This window comes from Cervus elaphus, chromosome 2 (assembly GCF_910594005.1).
Source record: "Cervus elaphus chromosome 2, mCerEla1.1, whole genome shotgun sequence".
NCBI lineage: Eukaryota > Metazoa > Chordata > Mammalia > Artiodactyla > Cervidae > Cervus > Cervus elaphus.
This window is the reverse complement of record NC_057816.1, coordinates 13,589,682-13,604,129: the sequence shown is the minus strand read 5'-3', so window position 1 is coordinate 13,604,129 and position 14,448 is coordinate 13,589,682. Positions and strand designations below refer to the sequence as shown.

The 14,448-nt window shown below is 56.1% G+C and overlaps 2 protein-coding genes across 3 annotated transcripts; one reads left to right on the top strand and one right to left on the bottom strand.

The window, feature by feature from the left end:
- Positions 1-667: 667 nt before the first annotated feature.
- Positions 668-9,186, top strand: CCDC86 (coiled-coil domain containing 86). Its single transcript, XM_043872873.1, has 4 exons — positions 668-1,530; positions 6,163-6,292; positions 8,042-8,116; positions 8,295-9,186. Exons 1-4 carry the CDS (start codon positions 791-793, stop codon positions 8,412-8,414), a joined length of 1,065 nt encoding a protein of 354 aa, XP_043728808.1. The 5' UTR covers positions 668-790; the 3' UTR covers positions 8,415-9,186.
- PTGDR2 (prostaglandin D2 receptor 2) lies at positions 9,052-14,244 on the bottom strand. Of its 2 annotated transcripts, none has more exons than XM_043872853.1 (2): positions 14,140-14,244; positions 9,052-11,808 (listed from the first exon to the last, which is right to left on the bottom strand). In XM_043872853.1, exon 2 carries the CDS (start codon positions 11,798-11,800, stop codon positions 10,580-10,582), a length of 1,221 nt encoding a protein of 406 aa, XP_043728788.1. In that variant the 5' UTR covers positions 11,801-11,808; positions 14,140-14,244; the 3' UTR covers positions 9,052-10,579. The 2 variants fall into 2 exon arrangements, with proteins under 2 accessions (XP_043728788.1, XP_043728794.1); XM_043872859.1 differs by lacking the exon at positions 14,140-14,244 and adding an exon at positions 12,427-12,699.
- Positions 14,245-14,448: the final 204 nt, after the last annotated feature.

Below are 14,448 nucleotides of genomic sequence, written 5' to 3'. Positions count from 1 at the left end.
TCACCAGTCCCTTAACATTATGTGTAAAGCTGACAGTGTGGCAAAGGGAGAGCCTTGATTTTATGCTTGAGCACAGAATGGGAGAAGAGAAAGCAAGGATTACACTTTCTTTTGGGGGGGAGCACCACTCAGCATGAGGGATCTTAGTTCCCCTTCAGGGATGAGGGATGGAACTCACGCCCTCTGCAGTGGAAACTCTTTGAGTCTTAACCACTGGACTCAGGGAAGTTAGGTGTTATATTTAACACACAATTCAGAACTTAAGAAATTTCCTACTTCCAGGATCCACCAGCTACCACTCACTCTGGCGGTCAGGGGTACCCCGACAGGACCAAACTAGTGCAAAAGCATCCACATTACAAATGAGAAAATCGAGGACCCCTGTCTAATTGCACACGAGTGAGTTAGCGGTAAAGTTTCCATCCAGCCTTGCCTTCAGGTTCCCTGGATGTTTTCCCAATCTTCTTGTCTTCCAAAAATGGGTCCCTCTCTTCCTTTTTCCGCCTGCACATTTTCTTTCCCAGGAGACCAGGTTCTTAGGAAAAGCAACTGCGGGTCTTAATCTGGGACTAGTCAATCACAAGTAAATGCGCCAAAGCGCTTTGCGCATGCGCCTAGTGAGCCTAGGCACCACCCCCCGGACTCCACCCACTCCCCTTCACCCATCAGCAACATGGCCTCTGCGGCAACAGCCTCTCTTGCTAGGCACAGACGTGGCGACTTCTGACGTCATAGGACGGCGCCGGTAGTCCCGGAGGCTGCACGTGGGCTCGGAGTTGGTCCCGGAACCATGGATACGCCGCTGAGACGCAGCCGCCGGCTGGAAGGACTAAAGCCTGAATCTCCGGACAACCCCACCTCAATTTTGCGGGTGAGACGGGCCCTTGTGGAGTTCGAGTCGAACCCAAAAGAAACGAGGGAGCCTAGGTCTCCACCGGGCCTGGGATCTCCCAGTCGTCAGCCGGAGACAAGCCCAGGATCACCCAGTCTGCCGAAGGGGCCAGCCTTAGGGTCCCCTCGAAAGCAGCCAGAGCTGGACTCAGGGTCCCCCCAGGGTCAGCGAGATCCAGGCCTGAATTTTCCCCAAAGTCAGCCGGAATCGAGTCCTGAATCCCACCTACTTCAGCCAAAGCCAGATGAGGAATCACCAAAGTTCTCCCAGGACCAAGGAGAAGCGGACTCGGAGTTGCCCAAGAATAAGGAAGAGCCGACCCCGGGGTCCCCTCGACGTCAGTTGCAGCAGGACTCAGGATCACTAGAGCCTTTCCCTGGTCAGAAAGCACCGGGTCCTGAGCCCTCGAAGCCACTGCAGGAGCTGACACCGCGGTCGCCCGGCTCCCCACGGGATCAGCATGAGCCGAGCAAGCCACCTGCAGCTGGGGAGCCGGCGAGAGAAGGCCCCGCTCCAAAGAAGCGAGAAGGTTCTTCGGCCCAGGCCCCAGCGTCCAAGAAGCCAAAGGAGGAGGTTCCTGTAATCCCGAAAGGGAAGCCCAAGTCTGGGCGGGTGTGGAAGGACCGCTCAAAGAAGAGGTGAAGTGGGGGACAACTGGGCAGTATTGGGGTTTTGTGTGGTGCTGGGGCCTGGGTGCAGTCTGGAGATAGGTCATGGGTTAAAGAGAGCTCACATCAGTGGGGAGTCACACAAACAGGTCATTATAACCTGAATGTGGTAAAATGCACTGAGATCTCAGGCAGGGGTGCCCTCAAAGGACCCCTGGATAGCACCCTCATGTCTGTGTTCATTCAACACAATTTTATCCTTGTCTCCGCCCTCTCTAGAAATGGGGCAGAAGCAAGTGTACCAGCAAGGGAGGTCTTCATGGACCAACATCCATTACAGTTATTTGCCTTTTTTATAAAGGTGTTAATGAGCACCTAGTATAAAGGACGCTACTAAGCATTCTAGTACCTGTTGTCCAGGGAAAGGGCCTTTCAAACAGGGACCAGCATGCATCTTGCCATTTAATCTGCCCATCAGCTCTCTGAAAACAGCAGGCATTAGGATTATCCTCATTTTACATGTGAGGACCCCTTGGCTCAGGGAGGCTAAATGAGTGCTAGAGGCAGGACCTGAACACAGATCTGACTCCGAAGCCTGCATGAAAGCCTTTTACGTATGCTCTGTAGATCCACCTTGCACTGGATTGCAGCCTTCTTTTTTTCTTTTAATTTTTTATTGGAGTCTAGTTGATTAACAATGTTGTGTTAGTCTCAGGTGTACAGTGAAGTGATTCAGTTATACATATACCTGTATCCATTCTTTTTCAAATTCTTTCCCCATTTAGGTTGTGACATAATATTGAGCAGAGTTCCCTGTGCTATACAATAGGTCCTTGGGGCTGTCCATTTTAAATACTGCAGTGTGTACATGTCAATCCCAAACTAACTATCCCTTCTAAAGGGTAGGCATGAGGTCACATCTTTCTGTGCCGCAGGCAGTAAGTACTCTGTTAAATGCTTGTTGAATGAAGGAACAAAGAGGCTCAGCTGATTAAAGAAGTGTTTAGGCTGCCAGTAAGGAGAGGTCCTGGGAAATCCCATGGACAGAGGAGCCTGGCAGGCTACAGTCCATGGAGTCACACAAGAGTCAGACAAGACTTAGCAACTAGACAACAATAAAATCACCTGGCAGGCAAGAACTTGTGACTGTGAGGAACCACGGGGAAGGCAGAAATTTACTAAGAATTGACTGTATATCATGCTTTGTGTGCTAGGCCTTTTGCAGATGTCATATTGCTGAATCCCCTGAAGCCCAAGGCAGTGGGAATTATTCCCCTCCCCCATTAAATGGAGCAGAATCTAAAACAGGGAGTAATTTCCTACAAGTTACCAATCAGAGGCTTTGGGCTGTTGGAGAACTGGGTGGTGGCACTGCCCCTCCACATCGATGCCAGCAGGTCCTAGAGAATGCTGGGGCCAGTGATGGCCAGGCAGGACCAGATGAAAAGGCTGGTTCTGGTGGGAAGAGGGTGATGAGCAAGTTGAGTGTAGGAGCCTGGTACTTGGGAGGTGGAGGAGGGAAATGAGCTCGCTGAGCAAGAGGGGGCTGCCTGCACCCATGAACAGGCTCAGCAGAGGATACCAAGAAGCGAGAGAAACAGGGTATTTTGTCCCAACTCACTGCATGAAACCCTTCCTGACTTCCTGTTGTTTGCCTGGAGACGTGCTCCAGACTTCTTCCTCTCCTCCGTCATCACTGAGCATCTCTCACGCTGACCTCCCCTCCGTGTGCCCCTGTGGGTGATGCTCCCTCCCAGCTCAGGGCCTTTGCACATACTGTTCTTCTACTGAAAGGCTGTCCCCCTGGCCAATCCCTGCTCATCTCTCAGAGCTCAGCTTAAACATCGCTCCTTGGGAAAAGCCCTCTTTTTCCAACCCAACAAAGGTCAAATCCTCAAGCTGTGTGTTGTCATTGTACCTTATACTCCTCTTTTGTTAACACCCCCACTTGCATAAATGCTTGTTTAGTTCTGTGATTCTTGTGGGCTGCCAGCTCCCCCTCTAGACCAGAGGCTTCAGGAAAGTGGAGATTTACCTTTAATGGCTGGATTCCTCCAGAGCCCAGCACATGCTAGACACTGAGTTGAACAAATAGATGAATGAAAACAAAAGGTAGTTCATCATTTAACCAATTTACATTGCATCGAGCTAGGGTCTGGGGGTAAGCATGGCTGTAAATGAAACATTCTGGTTGTGAGAAATGGGTAACCAACACATAGTATGTCAGTAACAAGTAAAAGAGCAACACAGTATGTCAGTAACAAGTAAAAGAGCAGAGAGTGTGGGCCATTGTCACAATGATCGGAGATAACTTTACTGTCCCGGGGATGTGAGCAGAGGCTTGAATGAACATATCCGAAAAGAGTATCCAGGCAAGGGGAACAGGAAGTCCAGAGGCAAGCCTGTGCTCCCATGATTGAGAAACAGTCCAGAGGCCTCATCAATGGGCAATGGGGGTGCCGTAGGAGGAGAGTGGTCAGAGGGGTCATAGGGCCAGGTCACGCGGGTCCTTGTAAGGACCCAAGTGTGCGACGGAGACATGGGAAGTATTGAGCAAAAGAGTGATGCAACCTGACCTCTGGGAGGACCGGTGTGGCCTGTGGGGGACCATTCCGAGGGCAGGGGCGAGAGCAGGGAGACCAGTAAGGAAGCTGCTGCGGTAGAATTAAAGCACCTTCAGAAGCTGCACCAGGCCTGTGGATAGGGGCCAGAAGGGTGGTGGGGTGGGTGTTTGGGATCTTTGAGGAAGCAGCTCTGGCGGTTGGTGAGTAAGCCCCAAGACTAAACGGCGGCGGGGTGGGGAGGCCAGCACCAGCTGCGGCGGTGGGGGGGGGGGGGGGGGGGGCTCAAGGGAGGCAGCCAAGGCTGGGAAGGCCCACCTCCCATGTCCAGGCCCAATGCCCCCTTCTGCCCAGTCCTCCCTGAGTGAGCCAGCTCCCATCTCTAAAGGGTGGATTCACTGAGCACCTACCATGTGCAGAGCACTGGGCTAAGTGCTTCTCGGGCAGAGAGCCACTAACCCTCCCACCACCCTTTGCAATGGCAATGGCTCTCATCTCCAGGTAACACACTCAGAGAGGCTGCCCAGCCCAATGTCACACAGGTAGTAAGGGGTGGATCCAGGCCTGCCTTCCTTCAATCTCCAGGTAAAAGCAGTGCTCTGAAACTGCACTGCCCCAGTGTCTTAGCCACCAGCCACCTGTGGCTGTTTAAATAGCTTACAGTTCAAGTTCAAAATTCAGTTCCCTAGTCATCAGCCACATTTCAAATGCTCAGCAGCCAGTGTGACTCGAGGCTCCCTGATTGGCCAGCATAGATAAAGGGCGTCCCCACCGCTACAGAAGGGTCCCCTGACCGCTGCCCCGGGAGGATGCAGCACGAGGCCTGCCCGAGGCTCTGTGTGTCCAGCTCCCCTTGGCCTTGTCCCTTTGGGGGCCTCATGCCCCAGTCTGAGATGCCTGGCTGTAAGGGCAGGGAGGGAGTCCATGCAGCAGGCCCTTAGGGAGGGGGAGAGGGAGCAGCGGGGGACAGGCAGAACTGGGGAGGGGGAATCAGGCTGAGGATGGGCAGGCCTGGGGTCAGGGTCCAGGTTGTATGTGCCAGACTCCTAGGGAGCAGGAAGGGGGAGAGATGAACTGGAAGAGCAGTTTTGAGCCTTCCGGGGAGTGGGAGTGAGGCCTCTGCGTGGTGTCCGCTGCAGCCTTCAGAGCCCTGCTTCCTATGACCACATGGGCTGTGATATAGTGGACGTGGATAAACAGGAGCTCTGGAAAGTCAAGAAATTATTGAGGGAGGTGGAAAGGCCACTACAAAAGGATCTGCTGAGAAGGAAAGAAGGCCCATGGGACACCTGCACCCCAGGCTTCAAATCATTCAGAGAAAAAGAAAAGGGAGGGGCATGGTTGCAGAAACCCGCAGGCCCACATCATCAGTCTAGGCAGCCCTCAGCATTTTCCTAGTCGTGCTCCTCATTCCTTCTTGATCCTCAAAGTGTTTCTCCTTTTTCCTGGAAGATTTTACAGCGTATCCTACATAGGTCATCCAACCACTAGATCCTGGTGGTGTTCTTACAGAGGTGATCTCGCTCCTCCTGTGACCTTGTCACTGTCACTCTCTAGAATATCCAGGCTTCCCTGATGTTGCCTAGCTCCCACTCCGTATTCACATTTCCCCTGCTGGGAAGAGAGACTCTGAATCACTGCAGGGGACTGTGAGCATTTGCATGTTCTGAGATGAAACGGGCACCTCGGTAGGGAGTGAACCCCACTCCAGAGGCGTCCACACCCAGGCCCCCTGCGCTTGGCCAGAGCAGTGGAGCTTGCTAGCAGAGGCCATTTGGCCTGGACTCTTGATCACAGACTGCTCCTCAGGAGCAGGGTGACCCAGAGCAATTATTTAACCTCTCTGAGCCTTAGTCACACCTCTGTAAAGTGGAGAGAAAGGGAGTACTCGCCTCAGGCACATAACCAGGGCTTCAGAAATGGCCTCGGGTGTGATCGGGGGCCCTGTCCTGCCCCAGGCCTGGACGGTCGACTGCCTGGGGAGCTGGCAGGTGGGGCAGGTGATTCTGACCGGGATCTGGGGGAGAAGGCCCGGAACGGAGAGGAGGGAGGGCACGGGGGCATTACACTGGCTCCTTGAACACCCACTTCCCACACCCAGGTTCTCCCAGATGGTTCAGGACAAGCCCCTGCGCACATCCTGGCAGCGGAAGATGAAGGACCGGCAGGAGAGGAAGCTGGCTAAGGACTTCGCCCGGCATCTGGAGGAGGAGAAGGAGCGGCGCCGGCAGGTGAGGGGCGGGCCAGGCAGGAACTGAGCTGGTGTTGGCCGTAACAGGGGCAGGTGGGGAGAGGAGCTGTCCTCTAACCCAGAGACCTTGGGAAGACAGGGAGCCTGGCCAGAAGCAGAAGTGCAGTCCAGGACCCCAGGGTAGGGAAGCCCAGTGGAACATCAGATTTAGCCAGGGGCCTTATGTGAGCCCCAGGGATGGGAGGAGGCCCAGGATGAAGACCCCTGGGCCCTCACTGGTGATCAGAGCATTCAGTGAGATGGGTTCAGGGGTCCCTGCCCTGGACCTGCTCTGATGGGAAGGGCTGACGAATCGGAGGCTTTATCCTGGGTGTTGTTGCCAGTGTCCTCTGAGACACAGCTCCCACACATCAGCAGAGAGGGCTGCCTGCAGAATCCTCCAGCTCCTCCCTGACACTCAACCCAAGGCCACAAATGTCCCGTTAGAGGTTCACGCCCAACCTCTTTAGTCTCCAGGAAGTGCCAGCAGGCAGCACCCAGAGAGAGGGAGGTGCTGGTGTTGGTTCACCAGGAGCAGAGTGATCAGTAGGACTTCACTCACCCAGGGGTCCCAGGGGCTCCCAAAGAGTCAGACACCTTGCCTCTAGCTTGCAGTCCCTGCCCGCCCTCAAGGGGAGAGGTGGGCCAGTCACCCAGTCATCTGTCCCCCGCCTTGAGTCGCCCCAGCTCAGCTCCTGTGGCAGAGACCCTGCAGATGGTGTGGCTGCCACCGTGTACTGGGGCCTTATCTCGCTTCCTGTGCGGCCCTGGCTCCCTCTTGGGCAAGACAGAACCTTCTTGTCACCATCCCCTTCAGAGGTGCCCCTGCCCAGCCCCCAGCCCAGACCTTCCCCAGCCTCCAGGAGCTCAAGTATCACTTCTCCTTTCTCTCCACGGGCCCAGGCTGCCCCTTCTATCTTGAGCTGCCAAAGCCAAGAGGCCCCTGACCACACACAGCCTCGAGGCCGCCATCCCTGCCCCGGGCCCACCAGGCACAGTAGTCAGCATAGCCATTCCAGAGGAAGACTCCATCTAGATTCACCTTCTAAGTGTCCCCAGTGGGCCGGTACTGTTCCAAGCCCTGTGTATGTATTCATTCATTTAGTCCTCAAAGCAACCTCATGTAATCACACCTTCACTTTAAAGATAGGAGGTAGAGGCCCAGAGCTTAAACCACTTGGCCAGTGTCACCCATTTAGGAAGTAGCAGAGTCAGGATTCAGACTGATCCAGATTGCTTTGGGGTCTCTTCTTTGCAGCCTTCGCCCTTCCTAGCCCTGCACCGGGGTGACCCTTGGAAAGCCAGCCCTCACCCTTGCCTTTGCATTCTAGGGGCTTGTGGACTTCAAGGAGGAGGGAGACGCTGAGAGGATGGAAATGAGGGGAAGGGCCAGCGATCCCTTCTCCCCGGGCGGCAGTTGATGAGGGGCGTGGTGCAAAGGACCACTGTCCATGTGAGCCTGAGCTTCCAGGTGGTGCACCACCCATGTCTTACACCTGATCAGGTGCCCACCTTCTCAGGCGGAGCCAGGAACTTCCTGCTACAGCAGGCCTCTGGGTGGTGGTCCCACAGGCACAGGAACAGTGTCCTCACTGGCTGTCTACCCCCACAGCACCAGGAGCAACTGGGAGCTGGGATAAGTGGCCCTTTGGCCCTCCTCCCTGGGAATTCTCTCAGCTCTCACTGCCTGGGAGACCGGGGCCGCCTCAGTGCCCAGACACATACATACCTCCTTCCCCTTTGTGTCCAGGAGAAGAAGGAACGCCGTGCGGAGAACCTGAGGCGCCGCCTGGAGAACGAGCGGAAGGCGGAAATTGTCCAAGTGGTGAGTGTTGCCCTGCCTGGGGGACGGGCTGGATGTCGGGTTCCAGACACCCTGGCGCCCCTCCCTCATGGCCCCCTGGTCGTGCCATGATCCCAGACCCCCGCGGTGACCTCCCTTTCCTTGGGGAATGGGGTGGAGAGCCCAGCCACACTGATGCCTTCCCCTCAACCATCCCCAGATCCGAAACCCCGCCAAGCTCAAGCGGGCGAAGAAGAAGCAGCTGCGATCCATCGAGAAGCGGGACACACTGGCCCAGCTGCAGAAGCAGCCGCCACAGCGGCCGGCCACCAAGGTCTGAGCTCAGGATGGCCGAGGCCTTCGGTGGCCAACCACCGTGTCACACACGGCAGCCCCCGGGCCACTGGCCACCCACCTCCGCTGATCCAGCACTCCGGCTCTGTGGCCCCCAAACAGGCTGCACCCGAGCTGGGGCTCTGAGCCTTCGAGGGCCATCAGGCAGGTCTCTGTGGAGCAGACGGAGCCTGGAACTTCCATCCTGGAACAGAGACTGGAAGACGGAAAAGGGTCAGCCCTCTCCTCCCCCCTACTCCTGACCACTGCCCTCTTCTCTCCAAGTGCCTTCAAACTGAGAAGAGTAATTTCTGCTTCCTCAGGGAGCTGAAGACTGGAGGGTGACTCCCCAGAATGTGTGGGCTCTGTCTCAGGGTCCTGGGTCCAACCCAGGCCAGGAGACCAGAAGTCAGGAATCCAGCTCCTCCCTGAACCTTTCCAAAGGCTGTTTTGGATCCCTCTGCAGCCCACTGACCCTGTCACCCAGCAGACTAAATCTAACTCCACCACACTTTGCAACACTTAAGGTTAAAATGGGGTGGGAGAGGCATTTTTTGGGGAGGGAGGGATAGTGTCTATCTCCCCCTCTCCTGTCCCAGACTCTGCAGAAGCCCCCAGAAATCTGATTAATTCATGCCATCCAGTCTCGAGCAAAAATCTTTATTGAACGCCTGCTGTGTACTGGCACAATTCTAGGTGGCAGGGAATACAGACAAAAGTCCCTGCCTTCAAGGAGCTTTCATTCTGATGGATAAAACATAATAAACAAGTAAAGTGTATTGTGTGTCAGATGGTGCCAAGTGCTGAGAGAAGCAAGGGAGCAGGGAGGAGGGAATGTGGGTGAGGCATCAGGATGGGATGTCTGTTCAGTCAGCTGTCCATCAACTGCTCTGTTTGCCTAGCGTGGGAATAAGTGAGTAAACACTGGGAGCCCAGCTGTAGGTGGTGGCACAGGGAGCCCTGAACCATGTCCTAGAAGTTTCTCACCCGGCTCTTCCATGGGTGTTCCATCAGCCAGATGTGTATTGCACCAGGCCTGGGATGCTGAGCTAAACAGGATAGTGGAGGTGCTGCACTAAGTTACCCCTCACACCTGCCAGCTGAGGGTGAGAGCTGCAGCCCCTGTGAGGTCAGGAGGTGAGGGATGCACAGATCTAGAGGTTACCAGCATTGCCCGGAGAGCATCCCACGGAACTGAAGGCCGGCATATCAGGTGAGCTCAGAAAAAGGGCTGTGGTCTCGGAGGTTGCCAGGCACATTCAAACACCACAGACCTCAGTACAGATGCGCATTGTACTTTAACTAGCCCAGGTTTCCCGAACATTTGACCATAGCACCCCTTGCTTTTGCCATTTTGGGCAGTGCTGGGGCAGACAGATGGGGGCTCCCACGCAACTACTATCTTAAGGACCTTGAATATGGGGTGGGGGGTGGGGGGCTCTTTCACATACAGTAATTGAACAGGTAAATGCCAGTGGTTAGTATGCAGACCCTGTATGTTGGGTAGGTTATTTAACTTTCCTGCACTGCAACTTGCACAGGTATCAATAAAAAGTGGGGCTAATAGAACTTGACCCTCTTCCCCAGACTGAGATAAAGCCTATATAGGTCAGTAAATGACAACTAAACGACCATAGTGAAAAGGTTAGCCCCCAACAGCGCTTCCCAAACCTTTGCTCTCTCACTTTCAGCTCCAAAACTACCTGACTGGTTTAATGTAAAACTCGACCCCACCCATCACCTGCTAAAATAGCTCCAGGGAGATGTGTCCTGTGTATCCACTGCCCTAGCTTGAGACGTCTTAGGGTTTTAGCCTTGCATTACTCTTGGGAGCTTGTTGGAAACAGAATTTCAGTCCCACCCCCCTCCCCTGCCCCTCCGCGCCAGTCCTCGGCCGGGCCAGCTCAACCAGACAGAATCCCTGGATGACTCCCGCGCAATAATGTTTGAGAAGCACTCTTTAACTCACTTCTTTTCTGAAAAGAATTCACTGAGTCACGTGGGGGACTTTAATACGCAGATAGATTCCTTAGCCTCCCTTAGACTAAGAGCCGGGATATCTACATTTGGACGTCTGGGCCCTGGGGAAGCTACTACGCGCGATCGTTCCCAGTCCTTGCCTCCCGGGGAGAATGGAATGGTTCTGAGCCGGGCGATTCGGGTCCGCGCCTCCTACCCCGAGGTGGTGCTCAGCGCCCGGTTCAGGGGGCCCCGCTCGTCCTGGGATGGGGCGCGGTCCCTCTGCGGCGGTGCCGCGCGGTCGCCCAGCAGCCAGTCGAGCAGGCGCGCGGGCCAGAGCGCAGGCAGGCGGCGGCCGCTGCCCTCGGAGAAGGAGGAGGCCGAGGTGTTGGTGGAGGAGGCGCGGCGCCGGCGGCGGCTACTGCCCCCGGCGGCCAGGTCGCTGTCGTCCACCAGCACGCTCTCCAGCACGCTCCGCAGCGAGCGCCGCAGCTTGCGCAGCACGTCGGGGCAGGTAAACACGTAGAGCAGCGGGTTGATCACGCTGTTGATGAAGGCCAGGCTGGTGACGAAGGGCAGCCCGCGCCACACGAGCGGCCGCAGCGACGGGTTCGCGTGCGCCCGCGCCTCCATCACGCTGAACACGTGGTAGGGGCCCCAGCAGAGCGCGAAGGCCGCCACCACGGCCGCCACCAGGCGCACGAAGCGGCTGGACCGCCGGCGGCCGCGGTGGCGCAGCTGCGCGCTCACAGCCAAGTGGCTCGAGGCGATGATGGCCAGCGGCACGGCGAAGGCCAGCAGGAACTTGCTGACGGCCAGGGCCGTCTGGCGCGAGTCGCACGTGGCGTTGCGGTCCGTCCCGGGGCTCAGGAGCAGAACGTTGTAGTAGCACATGATGCGCCCGTCCAGCCGCGGGATGGTGTCCCGGAACACGAAGTAGGGCACGGTGTTGATCACGGCCAGGACCCAGAGCACCAGGCAGACCTTGTGGGCAGCGGCCACCGTGCGGTGGTTCTGCGCCCACACGGGCCGCACCACCTGCAGGCAGCGGTCCAGACTGATGGCGCTGAGCAGGAAGCCGCTGGCAAACATGTTGAGGAAGAAGATGGAGGAGTGTAGCTTGCAGAAGGTGGTGCCCAGCTTCCAGGAGTGGCCCACGGCCAGGAAGTAGGTGAAGAAGGGCAGGGAGGCAGTGGCCAGCAGGTCAGACAGGGCCAGGTGCAGCACCCAGGTGGTGACCACGGTCTGGCGCATGCGGCAGCCCACCACGAAGAGAATGAGTCCATTCTCCACCAGGCCCAGCAGCGAGGCCAGCCCGTGCAACAGCACCGACACATGGTCCATGTAGCGGATGCTGGAGTTGCTGTGGCTTTGGAGGCGGCTCATCTGCTCCAGGAGGGGACAGAGTGGCTTCGTCGTGACGTTGGCCAACATGGTGGGCTCTGCGGCAGAGAGGAAGAGGCACTGTGGGGGGCAGTTCTGGGCAACGGGGCACCCTGGCCAGGATATGGGACTGTGTCTAGGTTATAGGGTTGTTGGGAGAATTAAATGAATGAACAAATATATAAGCATTTCAGGGGCTGCCCCGGTGGCTCAGTGGTAAAGAACCCAGCTGCCAGTGGGAGACATGGTTTCAATCCCTGGGCTGGGAAGATTCCCTGGAGAAGGAAATGGCAACCCACTCCAGTATGCTTGCCTGGGAAATCCCATGGACAGAGGAGCCTGGTGGGCTACAGTCCACGGGGTTGCAAAAGAGTTGGACACGACTTAGCGACTAAACAACAACAACCACCATATAAGCATTTCAAGCAAGAGTAAGCACGAAGTAAGCGCTATATCAATGGCATTGTGATTAAGTACCTAGCCTAAGATCAATTGGAGAAATAGGTACCAAGGTCAGGCCATGCAGGACTCCCTTTTCCCAATCCCCAGAGCACTGGGGCGTGAGTGAGGCTCCCCTAAAGGGCAGGAGGATTCAACTGGACTGGGGGATGGGACGGGAAGGAGCCCATGGCCTTAAGGGGTGCCCTCCACCCACCCACCCCCAGCACCCCCCAGACCTTGCCTTCCTGCAGATCTTCCTGCGGCCCTTCACTCCCACAGTGGTGGCTGGTTGGGTGTGTGGCTGCCAACAGTGGAAGCAACCCCCCCTTTGATAGCTGAAGAGGAAATAAGATAAGAGCAGAGAGAGAGCTGGGCAGGAGGAACTACCAGATTTGGGCTCTGGAGGCCCATCAGGGCCAAAAGACCTCTCCCCTGCCCAGAGGCGGCCACAGGCGCTCTGCCAGTTCCAGGAAACCCAGCCTTGTTCATTCATTTATTCACTCACCCACACATTCATTCAACAGCCCTTTATGGAGCAACTACTTAGGTAAGCACTGGAGAAGCCAGGCTCTGGCCAGGTGTGCAGTCATCCCAGAAGTGCAGACCCACAGCCTCATCAAGAATCCAGGACCACCCAAAGTGGAGCCAGTGGAGATCAGTGAGGGCGGAGGAGGTCGGGATGGGAGGCTGCCAGCAGGAGGTCAGCAGGGTAGCGGGGGGGAGGGAACTTGGATCGTCCTGGGCCCCCCACATGCTAGGAGCCGTGGTAGGTCCTTTATCTAGGTGTTCTCCTGCTCACGGCTCTAGAAGAAAGGGGCTGGTACTTCTCTCCATCCCATTTTGCAGATGAGGACACTGAGACTCAAGTGTTTCCATCACTTGCCCAAAATTTCCCGAATAACACAGGCAGGTGGAGAAACGAGAGTTTAGCACTCAGCCTGCTCTCATTCCTCTGCTTCTGAGCTCTAAGCGTGAGGTGATGGAGGAAAAGAAGAAGGAAAGGCAAGGCGGGGTCAGGGGGATTGGTCTTCAGTATCCATCTTTCCACAGGAGACAGTTTTGGCCAGGATGCGAAAATCTACACCCTTCTCTGGAGACCACGGTCCTTCATAGGATGAGGGCCCAGGATATCAAACTAGAATTTCCTTGACAGGTGAGGCACTTGGAGCTGGGGACCTGCAGGTATGGGGGAGGGGTGCTGTTGTCCCCGTGTGCTCCCTAGAACGCTCAAATTTCCCAAGTTCTAGAGTCTGCAGAGCAATTACATTCACAACGACCCTGTGAGACCCCATTTTCCAGAAGAGGAAACAGAGGTTCAGAGGAGCGCAAGATCTTACCCAGTGTCCCTCAGCTGCCGGGGAAGGGGTGCTGCAGGAACTCCACTCCCAGCAAACACATACGTGCCAGCCCCTCCCTGTGCTGAAACATCCCTTTTAGCCCCATCTAAGTCCCCCGAGGATGCTGCGAAAGCATGTCCTGCTGTGCCCTGGGACCTGAGCCAGGATGGACCTTCTGGCTGATGGAGTCTGGCCCCCAGCCTCCCAGGATTTTCAGGGAGCCCAGCAATGAGAGTCCTGTTTTGACAGAGGGCTGGGGGCAGAGAACACTAGGTTTTTGGTGTCAGAGACCTGGCTTTGAATCCCAGCTCCTTGATTTCCTGGCTGGGTGAACTTGGGGTCAGTTACCTTAGGACCCGCTCATGGAACCCTTCCACCCAGATGGCTCCTGAGTCTTGAAAGAGAAGCTTTAACGGTCTTTCACTGTGATTGCTGTCTAGTAATTACCTAAGAAACTGTGGTGCTTCCCTCTTCAGAGCAGTATGTCCCCTCCAGTCTAGTCTCTGCCATCCTAGCTGGTAAGAGCCCTCTCCCCTGATAAAATTATGCCCTCTATCCTGGGTCCAGAGGAGGCACTGAGGCTGCCCAGCCCCGGGGCCACCATCTCCTTACCTGGTACAGAGGGCACACAGGATTCCAGCCCGGGAGGCAGTCAGCTCCTCGAGGCAGACAGGAGGCAGCGGGCAGGCAGAGAGAGGCAGGGGAGGGAGGCTGAGGGAGGAAATAAGCTGTCAGCCCCAGAGTCAGTGTGTGTGTATCTAGGGGAGGGGTGTGGGGGGAGGCGGGGACAGCTAGAGAGTGAAGTATTACACTGGTATTCAAGTAACATCCATCTCCATTGATGGGGACTGGACGTAACTGCCAGCAGCCCAGCTTGTCCTGTCTCTCTTTACAAAGGTGATTTTGCAAAAGCCCAGGGTC